This window comes from Sipha flava, unplaced genomic scaffold (assembly GCF_003268045.1).
Source record: "Sipha flava isolate LNK unplaced genomic scaffold, YSA_version1 179_pilon_pilon, whole genome shotgun sequence".
Lineage (NCBI taxonomy): Eukaryota > Metazoa > Arthropoda > Insecta > Hemiptera > Aphididae > Sipha > Sipha flava.
In genome coordinates, this window is record NW_020272149.1 from 887,942 (window position 1) to 905,201 (window position 17,260).

The window sequence follows — 17,260 nt, forward strand, 5'->3', positions numbered from 1 at the left end:
CTATTTTCGGCAAACAATTGACGTGATACCGGGAACGGTATGTTTGCGTGCGACGTAATAGTACGTCCGTAGCAGTGATATGTAATAAATTATTATTTAATATTATTTAATAGTAATAAATTAATTTTTTATTTTTATTATTTTATTATTCAAAAATAAATACCTACCTAATTTATTTATCTATTTTTGATTAAAATTATTTTAAATCAGTTATAATAACAAATAATTGAAAGAAATATTGTGTTTCATGCTATCATTTTTGCTATAGTTTAAAATATTGATTTTATATAAAATACATTTTTTGTAAAAATGCATGTTCATTTTATTAAAAAAAAAGGTGTATAAGATCAAAATAAATTGTAAAAATAATTTTTTTCTTCATAAACATTTACAAAAAAGGGGCCTAGGACTAATTTAAATCTTAACTAGGGGTCCGGAGCTAATATTAGTTAAGAGCCACTAGTATATAATATATACAGTGTATATTATACTCACTACCTACACTTTTTCATACTTATATTAGTTATATACATAAATATGTTATTTTTTTACATATATGTATTTTATTTTTGATATTAATGGTCACTTTTAAGTTGTATATATAACTACAATGTTAGATTAATTTTATCAGTTATTATTTTTCTGAGCTTTTATCAATAGTACTGCATGAAGTAATGCATACTAACGACCAGCGCCGACGCTACGATTTGCGTCCCTGTGAAATTCATAAAAGCGAGGCCCCTTCCCAAAAGTTGGACGGCTACAAAGTTGCGACTGTACTATTTTAATAATCATCACTTGTATAACATTATTTTCGGTTTAAAAGTGCGCATCGTAACTGCTGTAGTAGCAGTGGTAGGATTTGTGCATAACTCAGACCCGACAAATGTATGTATACACGTATGGCGACTCGATCGAGAAAAATTAAGTAACGCTGTCGTATTGGTGTGAATAAAACGAAAATAATTATTAACATACCGCGTCAGTATTATAGTATGACACTTATCCAATGAAAAATAGCGCGAGACCCTTAGCGGTCGCTAGGCTCCGTGCTGCCGTACTTCCTGCATGCTCCTTGCACTGGCTCTGTTAACAACTACCTAAAGAACAGTTTACATTTATTCTCACTTAAATTTTCATTTAAAAATGTTTTTTAGTCAAACAATTTTTGTATAGTGCATACAAGAATATATAATAATATATGTTATTTGTAGCTTGGATTAAATACACTATTTCTCGTTTAAGTTTTGGTAAATCCTGATGCTTCTCGTTGTTATACCCTGACCAGTTGTGACGCGTTGTGTTACCAATGGCTTAATTTTAAGGAGTACTCTATTTTTTTTTTTAATACGTGTAACCAGTGGTGCCGAACTTCTAAAATTGTACTCAGGCCAAATAAAAATACAACGGCTTCAAGCACCCCGGCGGCCGCAAGCCTACATTTTTACTTTGCTTAGAAATATAATTTGTGCTCTCAAATTACAAGTATTAAGCATGATTCATACTATTCAGACACGAACCGACAGTCACCATACCGTACCGTTCCGCAAAATATTTTATTATGTGTTCTAATTTAAGTAATTCACATTTGAACGTTTCCATTTCGTTCCGTACCGATTCAACAGACTCCATCCGGCATTCCTCACGAGAAAAATCGCGAGGTCAGAATATTGCAAAGTGCAAACCATAGAACTCTGATAGGCCTTAGGACATAAACCAATGCGATCGAGCCGAGGCTCAGACAAGCGTGCCCCTCTCTCCTCAAAGGACACGCTTCATACGGATCGGTGATTCACACGACCCGGGCGGATTGACGCCGTTCCCCGCCGAACTGCCGACTTTCGTACCGTTAAGTCTTGGGAGACCCCAGGCGTCCGGTGCTCATCTGGTTTACCTAGCGACGCCACAACCCCGTCGAGTCCAACCTCAGATCTACCGAAGCAGACTGGGCACGGCGGGAAGACGCGTAAGACACACGCCGCCCTGGGCTAACCGCGCCTCCCGACGTACCATTCGTGTTACGCGTCAATGGTTGGACAAGCGTTGATGGCGGCCAGTCACCCCGCCGTCATCCGTTTTTTAAAGGGGATAATCGCATTGTTGCCATCACGACTCACGTCTACTAAGGGGGTACAGGACCGGTGCGACGCGACTTTTGACAGCCGTGCCACCCCGGACCCGCGGCCTCCGAAGGAGTGCGAGAATCACATGAGACGCAACAAGACGCCCGGACGCCCGACCTGCCGGGACGGTCACACCGACAGGCCACCAGCCTCCGGCGAACCGGATTCGGAGTCATTTTGCTCGTACGGCCGCCTCAGAGCTCTCAGCACACCGTACATTTTACGCACCAGCACGCATAGGCGGAGTTCTCGTCCCGTGCTGGCTGACGCGCAAGCAAATTGTCCGGGCGAGAGTATTCTAATATTTCCCTCGTCTCCCCTACCACAGAGGAGTGTTTTAATACCGCTATCCGCAACCCGCGGACCCGATCTACCAGCATTTGCCGCTGCTTCGAATTGGCCCCGACTAGGCCAGCAAGACGATGAAGGAGCAGGACAAGCCTGTTCCCTTAGCCGAGGATTCGGGTAGATAGGCCTTAGGACACTCTGATCCCCGGCCTCATTTTAAAAATGAAGTCAGACCGTGGCCTGTACTAAGCATAGGGTTCGGCGCCATTGCGTGTAACCCTGCTGGCTCATTGGATCAACATAAATAATAAAAAAAAATATTCTAAAAACTAAAAGATAATAATGAATTAATTATTTTACCTGAAAACTAATATGTAATACACATAACATTAAAAAAAAAAAAGATATAGGTATGCAACGAAAAAAAAATAATAATCATAATGGAAGCCCATCCAACGAGCCAGCAGGGTTACACGCAATGGCGCCGAACCATTGCGTATGTTAATATTTTTTTATTATTTTTTTTTTTTTTTTTTTTTATTTATACGGGCAGTTGCCCAGATACAAGAAACATAGGTAAAATACAGTTTGTTATGAATTAGAAAATTATGCTATTTAGATACAAATTAAAAGTATTTACAGTTACATATGAAAATATATCAACATTATACTTATTAACTAATTGCATGCATCTAATAATAGGAGTATTTAAACCATAATTCGTGAACTGAAATGGAACATAAAAAGTGCTTGACTGTCTAGTGTTGCGACTTGGAACTGAAAAATCTAATTTAGATAATAAAATTGGGCAGTTTATTTGTCCATTTAATAATTTAAAAACAAAGGAGAGATCAAACTTTTTCCTTCGAATTTCCAGTGGTTCGAGATTTAAGAAAGTTAACAATGGCTGATAAGAAGAGTGAGGCTGGCGGAAAATTTCACATCTGAAGGATATTATTCTTAAAAAACGATTTTGAATCGATTCAAGTATTTGTTTTGGACCTAACGTGCAGGTGACCAAATTATTGAGTTATAATCTAGTACTGATCGTACATGTGAGCAATATAACGCTTTCAATGCAGTTGGATTTTTTAAGTCCTGGCAACTACGATTAATAAAACCTAGAAAGGAGGAAGCTTTATTCTGGATACTAATATAGTGGGAATTAAATGTTAATGACGTGTCGAACAGTACACCTAGGTCTTTATTTTGGTAGACGCGGATGAATTTAGAATTATTAAAGTGATAGTTATGTAAGTATGGAGTGCGTTTTTTAGAGAAGGTCATTACTTTACATTTAGAGACATTTAAGTATAAATTATTAAAGTCACACCAATTATCTAGGTAATTCAAATCATTTTGTAATAACTCAGAGTCATTTGAATTTTTAATGATACGAAATAGTTTTAGGTCGTCGGCATATAATAACATACGAGATTCAGAAAATTTAATATCATTAATGAATAGATTAAATAAAAGTGGTGCCAAATGAGACCCTTGAGGGACACCTGACGTAACAGTAAAATAACTTGAGCAGAAATGTTTATACTTAATATACTGTTTCCTGTTTGATATAAATGAAACCACCCATGAGAGAAAAGGATTACGAAGACCTAGGTGATATAATTTTATTGAGAGTATTTTATGATTTATCTTGTCAAACGCTTTTGAAAAATCTGTATAGATAACATCTACCTGATGCCCTAATTTAAATGCATCTAGAACATAGTGTTGGAATACTAGGAGGTTTGTAGCCGTAGATTTATTTGAAACAAAACCATGTTGATCATCTATGATTATGTTTTTAAATAATGGATTAATTTTTTTGTAAACGATGCTTTCGAATATTTTAGGAATGATTGAAATTATCGAGATGGGGCGATAGTTAGTTACCTGGTTAACGTCACCACCCTTAAAAATTGGGGAAATATAGCTGACTTTCCAATTATCAGGAAAAATACCCGATGATAGTGAGAGATTAAATAGTTTTAGTAAGGGGACAGATAGTACAAATTTGCATTTAACAAAAAATATATTTGAAATATTATCTGGACCAGCACATGTTTTATTGTTTAGATTATTAAGTTCTTCGTAAACATCACATCAGATTTAGAATGCAAGAATTAAGGTCAATAGAGTGTAGATTGCAGTTATTAGGCATATTTACTTTAATTGATTGTTGGCTATATATACTAGAGAAGTATTGAGCAAATGCATTTGAAATAGCATCACCACCAGAGTAACATAAATTATTAAGTGTCATAGAAGCCGGAAGAGTAGAATTTGAGCGTTTACTTTTAATGTATTTCCAGAATAATTTTGGATTAGTAATGATGGAATTTTGCGTGTTTAAAATAAAAGTGTTATAATCATATTTATTTTGTTTCTTACAAAGAGCTCGTATATTTGAAAATGAATTGTAATTAATTTGGGTAGGCGATCTTTTATAAATTAAATGAGCGATTTTTTTTTTAAATATTAATTGCTTTAATCGAGTACTAAACCACAAAGGATATTTAGGCAAGTATAAATATTTTATTGGACATCGTAAATTGATAATTTTGAGAATATTTTTATAAAATATTTCAACAGCAACATTTACATCCGAGCAATCTAATATGCCATTCCAGTCCAACGAAGCTAAGTCAGATATAATGTTATAATAATCACAATTTATAAAATCGTATATTTTTTCCTTATAATCTAAAGATTCTATAAACATAACTGATGATTTAATTAATAATGCAGGATGATACATTTGATCTAATGGTATAAGTGGATATATAACTGAGGATACATTTACATTATCGGCATTAGAGAACACAAGATCTAATAAAGAGCCAGAACGATTATATACTAAGTTGTATTGTAGCAAATTAAGATAAGAAAAACCAGCTAATATATTAGAGTCTACATTACTTAGATTTAATAAATTTGGAGTAGAGTAGTTATATGTTGATACTCATTTAATATTCGGAAGATTATAATCACCGATAATTAAGAATTTAGAATTTGAATTATTGCACATAATATTATCAATTTCGTTATTATGTCTCGTGTGATACATCGGTCGCAGCGATAAATTTGATAGTTAGAGCAAAGTCCAAGTTCAGCGTCGATTATATCACTTAATAGCCAGGTTTCGGTTAGTATAATAATATCGTAATCAGACAGAGCAAGATTTTGGGTAAGAATATTAAGCTTGGTTTTAATTCCACGGACGTTTTGATAATTTGTAGATAGATCTTTTAATGACGTATGTTTGCTTGGACGTTTTTTGAAATAGTTGGCATGCTATTAACATATTTGATGTAGAGATTGTTTTCGCCAGCATTTTTCCTTGTTTTTAATTCCGATAAAATTGATGCAAAATAATTACGCTGTAGTGGGGTTTGATCTGAGGAAATGCGAATTGAACTAAATCTGTCTACATCTAGAAGTTTTCGTTTTACTTTTAAAATATCAAAAACAAATGAAACATCGGAGAGTGTAACACGTAAGGGACGCACTTTATTAGATGCTTTACCCAAGCGACGTACGGATATTTGGTTTACTGACACACCAATGGTATCAAGTATATTTTTAACAAAAGAGTAGTCATTGAATTGATCAGTAGCAGGATTTGAAGATTCAGGAACATTAAACAGGATAATATTGCGAACTCTCGATTGTCGGTCCATAATTTCAGAAAAAACATTTTCCTGAACAGAAGGACTCGAAGATGCATTGTACTTAGAATGCTCAACCTCTGAAAGTTTAATTTCTAGCTGTTCAACCTTAAGTTTTAATAATTTATTTTCTTCAATCGCTTCTGACAGCTGGGTAGTTAGTAATTCAATTTTGGATTCAAAAGATATAAATTTGTTTTCCTGGATTTTGATTGATTCGCGACATGAATTTAAAGTTGTAACGATTTTATTTTGCGAATTTTTTATGCCAGTTACCATTTCTACAAGTTTATCGATTTTAGCATCAGAATCAGAACTGAGCTTAGTAGGAGATTTTAGTGACATGGTAGAAGTATAATGAAGATATAATGCAATGTAAGTACCTGATTGAATAGAATATACCTGCTGCAAAACTGTGGCCGGGAACAACGATAACAGAACACGCGAGGCACGTGCGTTCGCGATAACGGTTGATTTGTAACTGTTAATTTATGTTGATATACTGTTCATAATATATGAAAAAGTTAAAAACTGGGTAATGATCATATTTTTATATGGTCAAATACCATTTTAGAATGGCCTGCTTGAAATTTTGAAATTTTTGCATTTTTGATTTGTAGTTGATTTTAGTAAACCTATGCGTCAAATTTCCTAGATCCAACACTGTCAACAGAAAGTACGCTATCCATCATGATCTCAAGATACCTTTTTTTACTCCCTTATCGGTAGATTAGTGTTAAATCCAGAAATTTATATTTTTGTATTTTCATGGGTAGCCTTTTGAAATAAATATAAAATTCCTTGTTTCCTTGGATATTAAATCAGTCACTGTAAAAAGAAAAAATCTTTGTAATTATAGACGCATGTCTACTCATATAATTAAGCTTGAACGTTTTAAATATACAAATAATGAAAAATAATAATAATATTGATAAAACTTAAATACATGTAGGATCTGGACGTTGATGAGTTAGTGTATCGAACGTTTTCCTATAAATATATAATAATACGCGCTATCTTTATATGTTTCTACGGCATTTAAAGCGTGATTGCAACATTAAATAAATGCATATTATATGCATACATGTTTGTTGTGAAAATGGAGCCGAGTTTCATGCCAGTATAAAGTACGATGGTTAATAGTGTACAACAATAATAAAATCTATGCTAAAGCTCACCGTTTTGATTATGTTTCAAAGGCAATATCTACCCAACTGTTCGGCTGTAGTGCAATTTGCGCTTGCGAATTTCTTATTCAACAACACCCAGATGTTTCAAAAACTGAGATCATAGCGCGCCGGGCGAATGCGATTATCACGATGTGACTATGCACCAAGTAACCACAAACCACGGCTAACACGAACCACACACATTCGTGATACGTTATCATTCAACGCTCTCCGTGCTGTCAGCAACTAAACAACACAACATTATTATTATTATTGTTGTTCATTATTTACTCCGTGGGCATAGGTTTTGATAACAGACGGGGAATTCGGGTTATTGTCGACGTTAGTGAATCCCTCGCGGACGACGTGACGCCAACGTAGCAGTATTACGTGTGTCGTCAAGGATGTCATATCAACACTAGTCAGACGTTCATAATGGACCGTCGTTTCGAGTGAGTGGACCGACAACGACGACGTGTGCACACCACGGTTTCCCAGCACAAAAGCGATGTACTTCCCAGTGGGATGGCCGAAAGTCTTGGCACCAGTGCACGCAGCCGACACCCTCTTCCAAGTGATCTGCAACAGGGAAAAGATTCTGTTTGCCGTGTTAACCAACCAGCGGTTGGAGATCTGGTTCTGCAAGGTAAGAAATACGTCCGCATTTGAATGTCATCAATGCCGTATACTGACCGGTTAAAATAACCAATCTTGTCTCCAAGCTGTTCGTTTTCTACTTTTGCATATGCTCTTATACTTGTCAGATTAATATATAGCCATATCATCCACCAAAGTATATCCCAATTGTATTTCTTTAATATTTAATAATTTTTTTTTATTAGAAATCATACTTTTCTGATTGCTCAATGCAAAACATTTTTTTGACTTTCTGGATTATTGTTTGATGTTCTATTAAAATCTGCTGTTGTACCATTGTAATTTAAGTATTATTAATTTAACTATATTGGCTTTAAAATAGGTCATCACCTAGTCGTTAAATAATTATTGATTAAGTATCAGAAATATCTGCTATTAATACTTATTTATTAAGTTATGTAGTATATATATAGTCTATATGAAACAATTAAAATTAAAATTATTACTAACATTAGAATATTTTTCTTACTATACTTAATATTTTGAAATAGGTGTTTTGTTCTATTTCTCCTTTTTTTAGATATTTCATTATTATCCTAAGCATAATAAAGATTATAATTGCTTATTATTCAATTAATTCGCTGCATTATTTATTATTTTTTATCTAGGTATACAATAGATAAATAATTATGAGAACATTATAACCTATACATTTCTTTAACTATATTATGTACTATTATTAAAACTGAGATAGTATATAATGGTAGTTATATTTATTTGAACTATTACTGATAAAAAAACAAATAGAATGGTTTTATCTTGTCATTGTTTTAAATTGTATGATTATCAGTTGCATCCCAAACATTTTAAAATCAATATAGTTCAGCCCTTGTCTTATTTTTATCAGGCATATACACAAGGGGGGGATTTGGAGTTCAACTCCTCCTTACTGAAATTCAGGAAAATTATTAAGCATGTTTTTATAGAGTAAAAGTGTTTTATAGATTATACTAGTAGGAAAATGTACAATCTAAATCCTCCCAAATATTTATTTTTTTTTGTGTACGCAACTGTATAAGATTAATAAGTATAAATCAAAAAGATATTATTTATTCATCAAAATTAAAAGTATTCTATCTTACTCAGACTCTAGATGATAAAAAATATCCTTAAAAGCAATATTATTTGGTATTATCTATACATTTTAAGATTATACTATAAATCATTTATAGGTTAATCGGAAACTTGTCAGTATACAACTAAATGTGTTTTTTCTGGATTTTTTTTTTTATTTCTTACAGTTTCATCTTTGGCAATTTACTTTGTATTATATTTTTAATTTTATTTATGAAGTATACTTTTGTTTTAACATTTAATTTTAAAATATTCTTCTATTTATCCTTTTACTATAATAAATAATATGACTACTTAAAATTTTAACATGACATACAGGGGTGGATAGGCTCATAGGAAAAAAGGAATTTTCTCTGTGGCCCCCTCAATACCATTAATTTTTTCATGGAAATTTATTATTTTTTTTTTTTATAGTTAAATTATTTAAATTAATTTAGAATGAGTAAATATAATATATTTTTTATAAGCAATTTTTTTTTTCATTTTGGTGGTCTCATTAAAATATTTCCCTATAACAAAAAAATTACCTATCTACCTCTGATGACATATTTAATCTTTTAAGCTTAATTTATTTTTAATCATTTATTATTAATTATCTTTTATGATTATAATAGATATTAGTTTATTATAAGAGAAAATACTTAATCAATTGTTTATTATTATTAATTTAAACCTTAATATTAATATTGTCTATATTTTTGATTAAAAAAATAATTAAATTTATTATTGTACAGCCTTGTGTAAAAATTACTACTTACACAAGATCTACACAAAGTCTTGAAGAAGTTGGTTTTAATTTACGTATAGAATGGCGGCCAGATTCTAGTATGTTGGTTGTAGTGGTTAGTATTATTTGTTTTATAATAATTTATTTACCAGTAAATATGATTTATGTATTTTTTTTTTTTTAAAGACTACAAAAGGTTATTTAATATTTTACAATTTAAGTATTATTGGTGATCCTGGAAGTTTATATCACTTAGAAGATTCACATATTTCTAGTTTGAAAAGAGAAAATGATGAGCTATTTGTGAAGGAGACTATACCAGCATTACATATTAAACAAGTAATATAATATTTTAAACATGTATTGTTAATTTTACATTGATTTTTTTTTTTTTTAATTTGTATAGAATCAAATAGCTTGTGTTGATGGTGGAGTAGGTTGTATAGCTTGTATTCGTGATGAATTAATGGTATCTACTTGTAAAGGACATGTTATACGATATCTTTGGAATGGTTCGATCAATAGAGACTACTGTTTAGATCTACGAAGAACGCCATTTTCTGTTGATCTACATGTTTCAAATGGTGAACTATTCCGTATTTTATTATATTTGTTTTAATATTTATTGTGAATATTTTTGTATGTTTCAATTTAATAGCCGCACCATTAACTACCAAAAATACTTATATTGTTGACATAGAATATTCACCATTAGTTGGAGGGTTTGGAATTATTTTGAATGATGGTCGTGCAGCTTTGCTTACAGCCTCTTCTTTAAAATTTGACCCTAATGTAAGAAATAATTGAAACAAAAATTTTAACCATTTTAAAATAATACCTAATAACATATTTATTTTGATCAAATAGCAAGTTCAAGGTATTTGGGCTCCTAATATTGATACTGCCACATGTACAAGTTTGAATCATAAATATAGACTTATTGCTTACGGACTGAGAAAGTAAGTTACACTTATTAATTAGATTAAAAACTTATGAAATTTTTATTTATTTTTCATTATAGTTCCCAGGGTGTAGTATTTGGTCTTGATGAACGTACTGGAGGCTTACAATTATCTCATAACCTTGTTATACCCAGTCAAGTATGGCCAGGTGGAGGATTAGGTTCTGTGCGATGTACTCGGTGGACACCTGATGGCTGTGCTTTAGTAATGGCTTGGGAAAATGGTGGTTTTGCTGTATGGAGTACATTTGGAGCTCTATTAGTTTGCTCTTTAGCATGGAACTTCAGTGTGAATGTTGACTTGAGTTCTAGAAATCCACTCAATATTATGTCTATGGATTGGTGTATTGAAGGCTATCAGCTGTGGATGATTAATAGAGCTTCAAAAGATACACATGTTGACACAGTATTACAAATGTCATTTTTAAAAAGTGCTTTAGCTGTCAACCCAACAATGGTAATTTTTTAATATTAGATTAATTATTGCTAATAACTAACATAAGTATAATTATTTCCCATTTTAATCATTGTAGAAATTGGTTTATTAATTTGCTATTTAATATAGCTACCAATTATTGAAATTTATTTTAATTTTCCTTTGTTTTTTTTTTTTTTAGAGCCATCGTCCACATTTATATCTTCAAGGTGAAGATAAACTTTATTTAAATGTAACATCTGGTCTTACCAAAGTTTATAAAATGACTCAATCTAATAACAAAACTAAAGACCAATTAACTATTACTAGTGCTTTAGTTGACAATAAACAGTGGATAATTGTATATGCACCTTCTCCATATTTGGGAACTAATTGGCCAATTCGAGTAAATTAAAGAGATTATTTTTTTTAATATTTATTTGATATTTTAATTAATTTCTGTCAAAATATTTTTAGACATCTTGTATAGATGATGATGGTAAACACATCGCAATAGCTGGTCGTTATGGTCTTGCACATTACTCATTAATAACACATCGTTGGAAATTATTTGGAAATGAAATTCAAGAAAAAGATATGATAGTAACTGGTGGAGTTCTATGGTGGCGATGCTATGTTGTATGTGGATGTTACAGTGTGCCTGAAGATGAACATCAAGTACGAATATATAATGGTGATTCAAGATTATCTAATGATAATATGATTTCATACCAATTAACTGGACAAGCTTTATTGCTCGATTGTTTGGGCAACCGTTTAGCTGTCTTTTGTTCTGATGGTATAGTTAATTTATTCAATATCGAACTGTCTCCTAACCACAATATGGGTAATTTTAAATTAAACTCATTAATATTTATTTGTATTAATTTTATAATTTAATTTTAGCAATATTGGATAGAGTACAAACTATTGATATGTCAGCTTTATGCATACATCCCACTTGTGTTGTTTCTGTTTTACTTACCACACTTCGTATTGAACCAAAAATTAAAGGCTCAATTTTCAGAGATAATTTTTTACTTAATATTAATGGAAATTTATTGTTAGTAAATCAACAAAGTTGTGATGATCAGGTATTGTTTTAGTTTTAGTTTTGATATTTAATATTTATAGTGTATATAAGAAGTCTAAAATGAATCTGAATATCACTCAAATAATTTCAGATTGAAGTTTTAACATTTAATTGACCCATATAATTTTATTTGTTTTTATATTTTAGGTATAAAAATAAAATAAATAAAGTGTTAATTATTTATACTAACATATTCATATTTTTTTATGAGAATTTTTTAAAAGTATAATTTTATTATTTTTAATCCTATTTTAGTCACAAGTTATTCCATCTCCAATTTTATTGGCATCCTGTGTTGAAAATGCTTGGGTTTCTAGTCAATACCATCGTGATAAACCCCATCTAACTGAAGCTCTCTGGTTATTTTGTGGAGCTCATGGAATGAGAGTTTGGCTTCCTTTATTTCCAAAAAATGGAGATAAATCACATACTTTTATGTCCAAAAGAATTATGTTGCCATTTCAACTTAAGATTTATCCATTAGGTATGTTTCAACATTTTATTAAAACTGTTAATAAGCATAATAACTGTAGTTGATTACCAAAATACAAACTAAAAAAAATGTTTTGAGTGGGCAACTATTTTTATGTTTGAGTTTTCTATTAGTAAATATTTATAACCACTAAAAAATAACTTTGGAATATTATAACATTTTTTGACTTAGATCTCAGCAGTGTTTAATAATTTATTTGTAAATCTGACAATAGCCTATACTTAAATTGGTTTGCCTATTAATACCAACTATAAAAATTAATTCTGAAAATTTGTTATGTTGTTATTAAAACCTAAAAAAATGTGCAAAAGTTAATAACATTTAATTTAATGTTCTGTGAGAACTCAATAAACAATATTTTTACATTAATTTAAATAGTATAACTAATAATTTTATATTTATTTATTTTCAGCTATACTTTTTGAAGATGCTATATTATTAGGTACTGAAAATGATACATTACTCTACACATCGGATATTTCTACCGTTTTTTCTTTACCTTTTTGTCAAATTGAAAGGACGGTAAATAATATTAATTAAAATATATAATCTATTGATCAAATTGTCATCATTAATTCATATTTTAGAGCCAAGTTTATTTACACCAAATTTTAAGACAATTGATACGTCGGAACTTAGGTTTTCATGCGTGGGAAGTTGCTAGATGTTGCACAAATTTGCCGTATTTTTCTCATTCTTTGGAACTTTTGTTACATGAAGTATGTGATAATTCATTCGTAGTTCACTAACCAAATAAGATTTATTATTAAAAATTCTTCAAAAAATTCAAATTAAGTAATTATATTTTTATATTTTTTTAAGGTTTTGGAAGAAGAAGCCACTAGTAAAGAACCAATACCAGATGCTCAATTACCTAGCGTTATAGAATTTATACAAGAATTTCCCAATCTATATTTAGAAACTGTAGTTCAATGTGCTCGTAAAACTGAAATTGCTTTGTGGCCATATTTATTTTCTGCTGCTGGTAAACCTAAAGATTTATTTCAAGAATGCCTGAAAAGACAAAATTTAAATACTGCTGCTTCATATCTTATAATACTCCAAGTTAGTATTTTATTTATAATAAAAAAATATATTGACAATGATAGGCAACCTTTTTTTATTTTTTTTTATGTTATAAGTACAATAAAATGCGGGTGAGAAATACATTACTTGTGGGCTTTTTAAAAAAAAATATTTTTACAGTTTATTTCTCTTTCCTAAATACATATATTAAAATTATTTACTTATCACTGGTATCTTGTGTATCAGTGGTTATATACTTAACTTTAATTTAATGTTTTTGATCTTACTCAATTTTAAAATGTAATCTCATTTGACTCAAGCACACTGACTGATAACCACTGATCTTTATATTGTGTTCAATCCTGTATATTATTTTACTCTAAATTTATTAATTTTAATTTGTTGCTAATTTAATTTTCTAATTTTTTGATGGCTTTTGATGGTTTTTTTTTCAAGAACTTAGAATCATCTTCTGTAAGTTACAAATATGCTACTTTATTATTAGATTCAGCCCTAGATAGTTGCCAATGGGATTTATCTAAAGACCTTGTCAGATTTTTAAAAGCGATTGGTAAGAATATTATGTGAAATATATTCAGTCTACAAATTAAACTATTTTAATATTTTGTAGATCCAAATGATGCAGATTCTCCTCGAACTTCATGTATTTTTCCTGCAAAATATAGTATGATAGGACAAGGAAGTACAGTAAATCCAAATGAAGAAGATTTATCGTTTTTAATGGGAAACATTCAAGTAATTTATGAAACAAGTAAAATTGTTTATACATTAATAATTAATAAGTAAATAAAATTGTTTGCAGGTTAGAGGACGAAGTATTAGTATCAGTACTACACCTAAAATAGATATGAATTCTACTTTTGCTAGAACTGAGTATAATAGTTCACAAAGAAAAAGATCTGTACTTTCAAATGGAAAATCCGAAAATGGGTTTGTATTATTTTTATTAACTTACCCAGTATATATTTCAGGTAATAAATTTTGTGTTTATTTTAATTATTTTTAGAAAGGATATGGCGACCTGTAATTCTATTATGGAAGAATTTTTTACCGATACCATTCTTCAAAAGCATGCTGCTAAATTATTATTTAATTACAAGTTAAGAACATTGGGGTATTTTGCTGCCCGGTTAGATTTTCATTTAGTTGAATGGTTAGCCAAAGAACGCAACGGAGCAGCTCGTATTGATAACTACATTGTGGCCCTACGAAGTCTTTATTCCGACTTTTCTACTACTAGACCATTAACTCCTATCCAGAAACGTTCTCCGCCACCATCTGGTGGATTATTTAATCTAGATAAACCTAAGTGGATAGATGGAGGAAGTGCTGTAGGTGATAGTGGTTACATGAGTTGTCAAGATATTCCTCAAGTTTCATCACAATATCCACAAGATGGTTTCCTCACAGGCATTGGTTAGTAAATAAATTATAACTAAATTTTATCATTTATGTTATTATGTTTTAACACATGGATTTGTTATAAGATGAAGCTAGTACTATTAGTGAATCAGAAGATGCTTTGCTGTGGAATGAAGAGAGAACCCAATCTAATATTGATAACTGGAATGTTATTCCAAATGCTCATATGATGGAGCACCTTTCCAATGAGCATTTATCACTTGATTCTTCAAAAACCGAAGTTCAACTTAGGTTTCTATTTCTTATAATATTTAAATTAATTTTATAAATATATTAATGATGATCTATTTTTCAGATATTTGTTACAACTACTAATCGAAGCAGGTTGTTTGGAATGGAGCTTCATTGTATCAGTATTTCTTCGTGATGCACTGGCTGTTCAAAGACTTGTTTCTATTGCCCGGTCTCCAGAACACAGTTATGAATCTGTATCACGATTAAAACAAGCATTTATTGTATTGTATCAATGGAGTTGTAATGAATGGTAAATTGTAAACCTATATTTATATATTATTGTGAAATATCTGAGTATGTTGTATTGTATCATCTGAATTTAATGAAAAATAAAATTCAGAATTTAGAAAAAAAAGATACTTTCATAAAAGTATTTAAAAAAAAATGTTATGACCTAGCTATATAAGACAAAGTTAAGATATATTTTTGCATACATTAAAATATAAAAATGGTAAGTTCTACTGTTTTTGACTAATTTATTTGTAAAGCAACTCTTAAATGTACTTATTTATATTGTGTATATAACCATTGATTTTAGAATATATATATATATTCTAAAATCAATGATATAACTTACTATTTTTATATTTTAATGTATGTAAAAATATATATTATATATAACTAAATATCTAATAGTAATATAACATTCTCCTTACCGCTTAAGTTATTTTTCTGAGAACTCTAATTCTGGACATCATATTGTTTTATTATTTAAGTAATTAAATAATTGCAATATTTATTTATATTTTATTTTTTTTTTAGCTTTGGATATCGGCCTTTCATGTCTACATGTCAAGCACAATTGGGAGTGTTAAATCGAATTATAACATTGAAACAACCAGCTCCCACAGTCACACCACAAGGATCTTCATCTTCACTATCGAGTGCTCTTACACAATCATCTAGATCTCGATCAATAAGTGAAGGCACTGGTGGAAGTCACTCTAACTCAGAAATCCCTGATCATATTCAAACAGATTGTCATACTTCAATTTCACTGAATTCTAATTGTGATGAATCACAAGAAAATAATTCAAATTTTGATTCTGCATCTGTAGTTAGCTTACAATCACCCAATAGCTGTTCACTATCTTGAAGTAAAATAATTTACTTATCCTTAGTAATCTATTTAAATGGTTTATATTATAATTACAGATTGTATTCACTGGGTATAGATTTAAAAAATTATTTTAAAAGACTTATTAAAAAGAATTTATATTATTTATTATTATTTATTATAGGCTGACAGTTAGTAGATTTTATGAACACAACTATTAATTTAATAATTATGTGTCATGGTTCAAAATCAATTTGAATATATCTAATACAACTCTAAATTGATATTTATGAATTAGTGACTGATTTAAATATTACAATTAAAACAAAACAATCATTTAAATAAGTGCCTACTAATTAATAAAGCCTCAAATTCATTATTTTATACATAGTTTTTAATTTTTTCATGTTATTATTTTAATACAATTGTGATATATTGTTATTTATTATATATTTTTTCTCCACTGTTGTTATTTAAAAAATGTTTTCAATAAATTAGTATGTTTTAGTTTCTTAAATTATTCATATTTGGACAATAATAATTTCAAAATAACTAGTATTCTATTATACTATATATAAAAACATTATAATTAAATTGTATTCAAGTATTCTGGTATTATTATAAAATACTAGTCGTAAAATTTAAATAATGTGTTTAAAATTAAAATATACTTACATATTTTCCAATGTCTTGCGTAAGTAAAGATAAATCCTTTTTTTAAAATAGTAGGATATGAAATATTTTTTAGATTAATTTATTTTAATCTTATTATCATCTTGTTAATATTTTATTTTAATATGTATTATTATGTGCCACAATAAAGATATTAATT

General features: G+C 30.0%; 1 protein-coding gene across 2 annotated transcripts; it reads left to right on the forward strand.

Annotated features, from left to right (window-relative positions):
* The first annotated feature begins 7,756 nt into the window (after window positions 1–7,756).
* On the forward strand, window positions 7,757–16,539 carry LOC112680675 (guanine nucleotide exchange factor subunit Rich). 2 transcript variants are annotated; one of them, XM_025550853.1, is made up of 21 exons: window positions 7,757–7,894; window positions 9,714–9,821; window positions 9,893–10,045; window positions 10,113–10,290; window positions 10,365–10,498; window positions 10,574–10,665; window positions 10,728–11,124; window positions 11,285–11,488; window positions 11,560–11,929; window positions 11,989–12,176; window positions 12,431–12,659; window positions 13,081–13,190; window positions 13,256–13,387; window positions 13,491–13,733; window positions 14,151–14,265; window positions 14,326–14,450; window positions 14,518–14,645; window positions 14,722–15,131; window positions 15,203–15,368; window positions 15,433–15,621; window positions 16,134–16,539. In XM_025550853.1, the coding sequence occupies exons 1-21, from the start codon at window positions 7,757–7,759 to the stop codon at window positions 16,465–16,467; spliced, it is 4,143 nt and encodes a 1,380-aa protein (XP_025406638.1). In that variant the 3' UTR covers window positions 16,468–16,539. The 2 variants fall into 2 exon arrangements, with proteins under 2 accessions (XP_025406638.1, XP_025406639.1); XM_025550854.1 differs by lacking the exon at window positions 7,757–7,894 and having other exon boundaries at window positions 9,755–9,821; window positions 9,928–10,045.
* The last annotated feature ends 721 nt before the right edge of the window (window positions 16,540–17,260 follow it).

Excerpts from the sequence above, each read along its gene's own strand:
- LOC112680675 (XM_025550853.1), top strand. The coding sequence starts at position 7,757 with ATGTACTTCCCAGTGGGATGGCCGAAAGTCTTGGCACCAGTGCACGCA. Across the intron at positions 10,499-10,573 it reads CTTTAAAATTTGACCCTAAT|CAAGTTCAAGGTATTTGGGC; the intron begins GTAAGAAATAAT and ends TTGATCAAATAG. Across the intron at positions 15,369-15,432 it reads AAAACCGAAGTTCAACTTAG|ATATTTGTTACAACTACTAA; the intron begins GTTTCTATTTCT and ends TCTATTTTTCAG.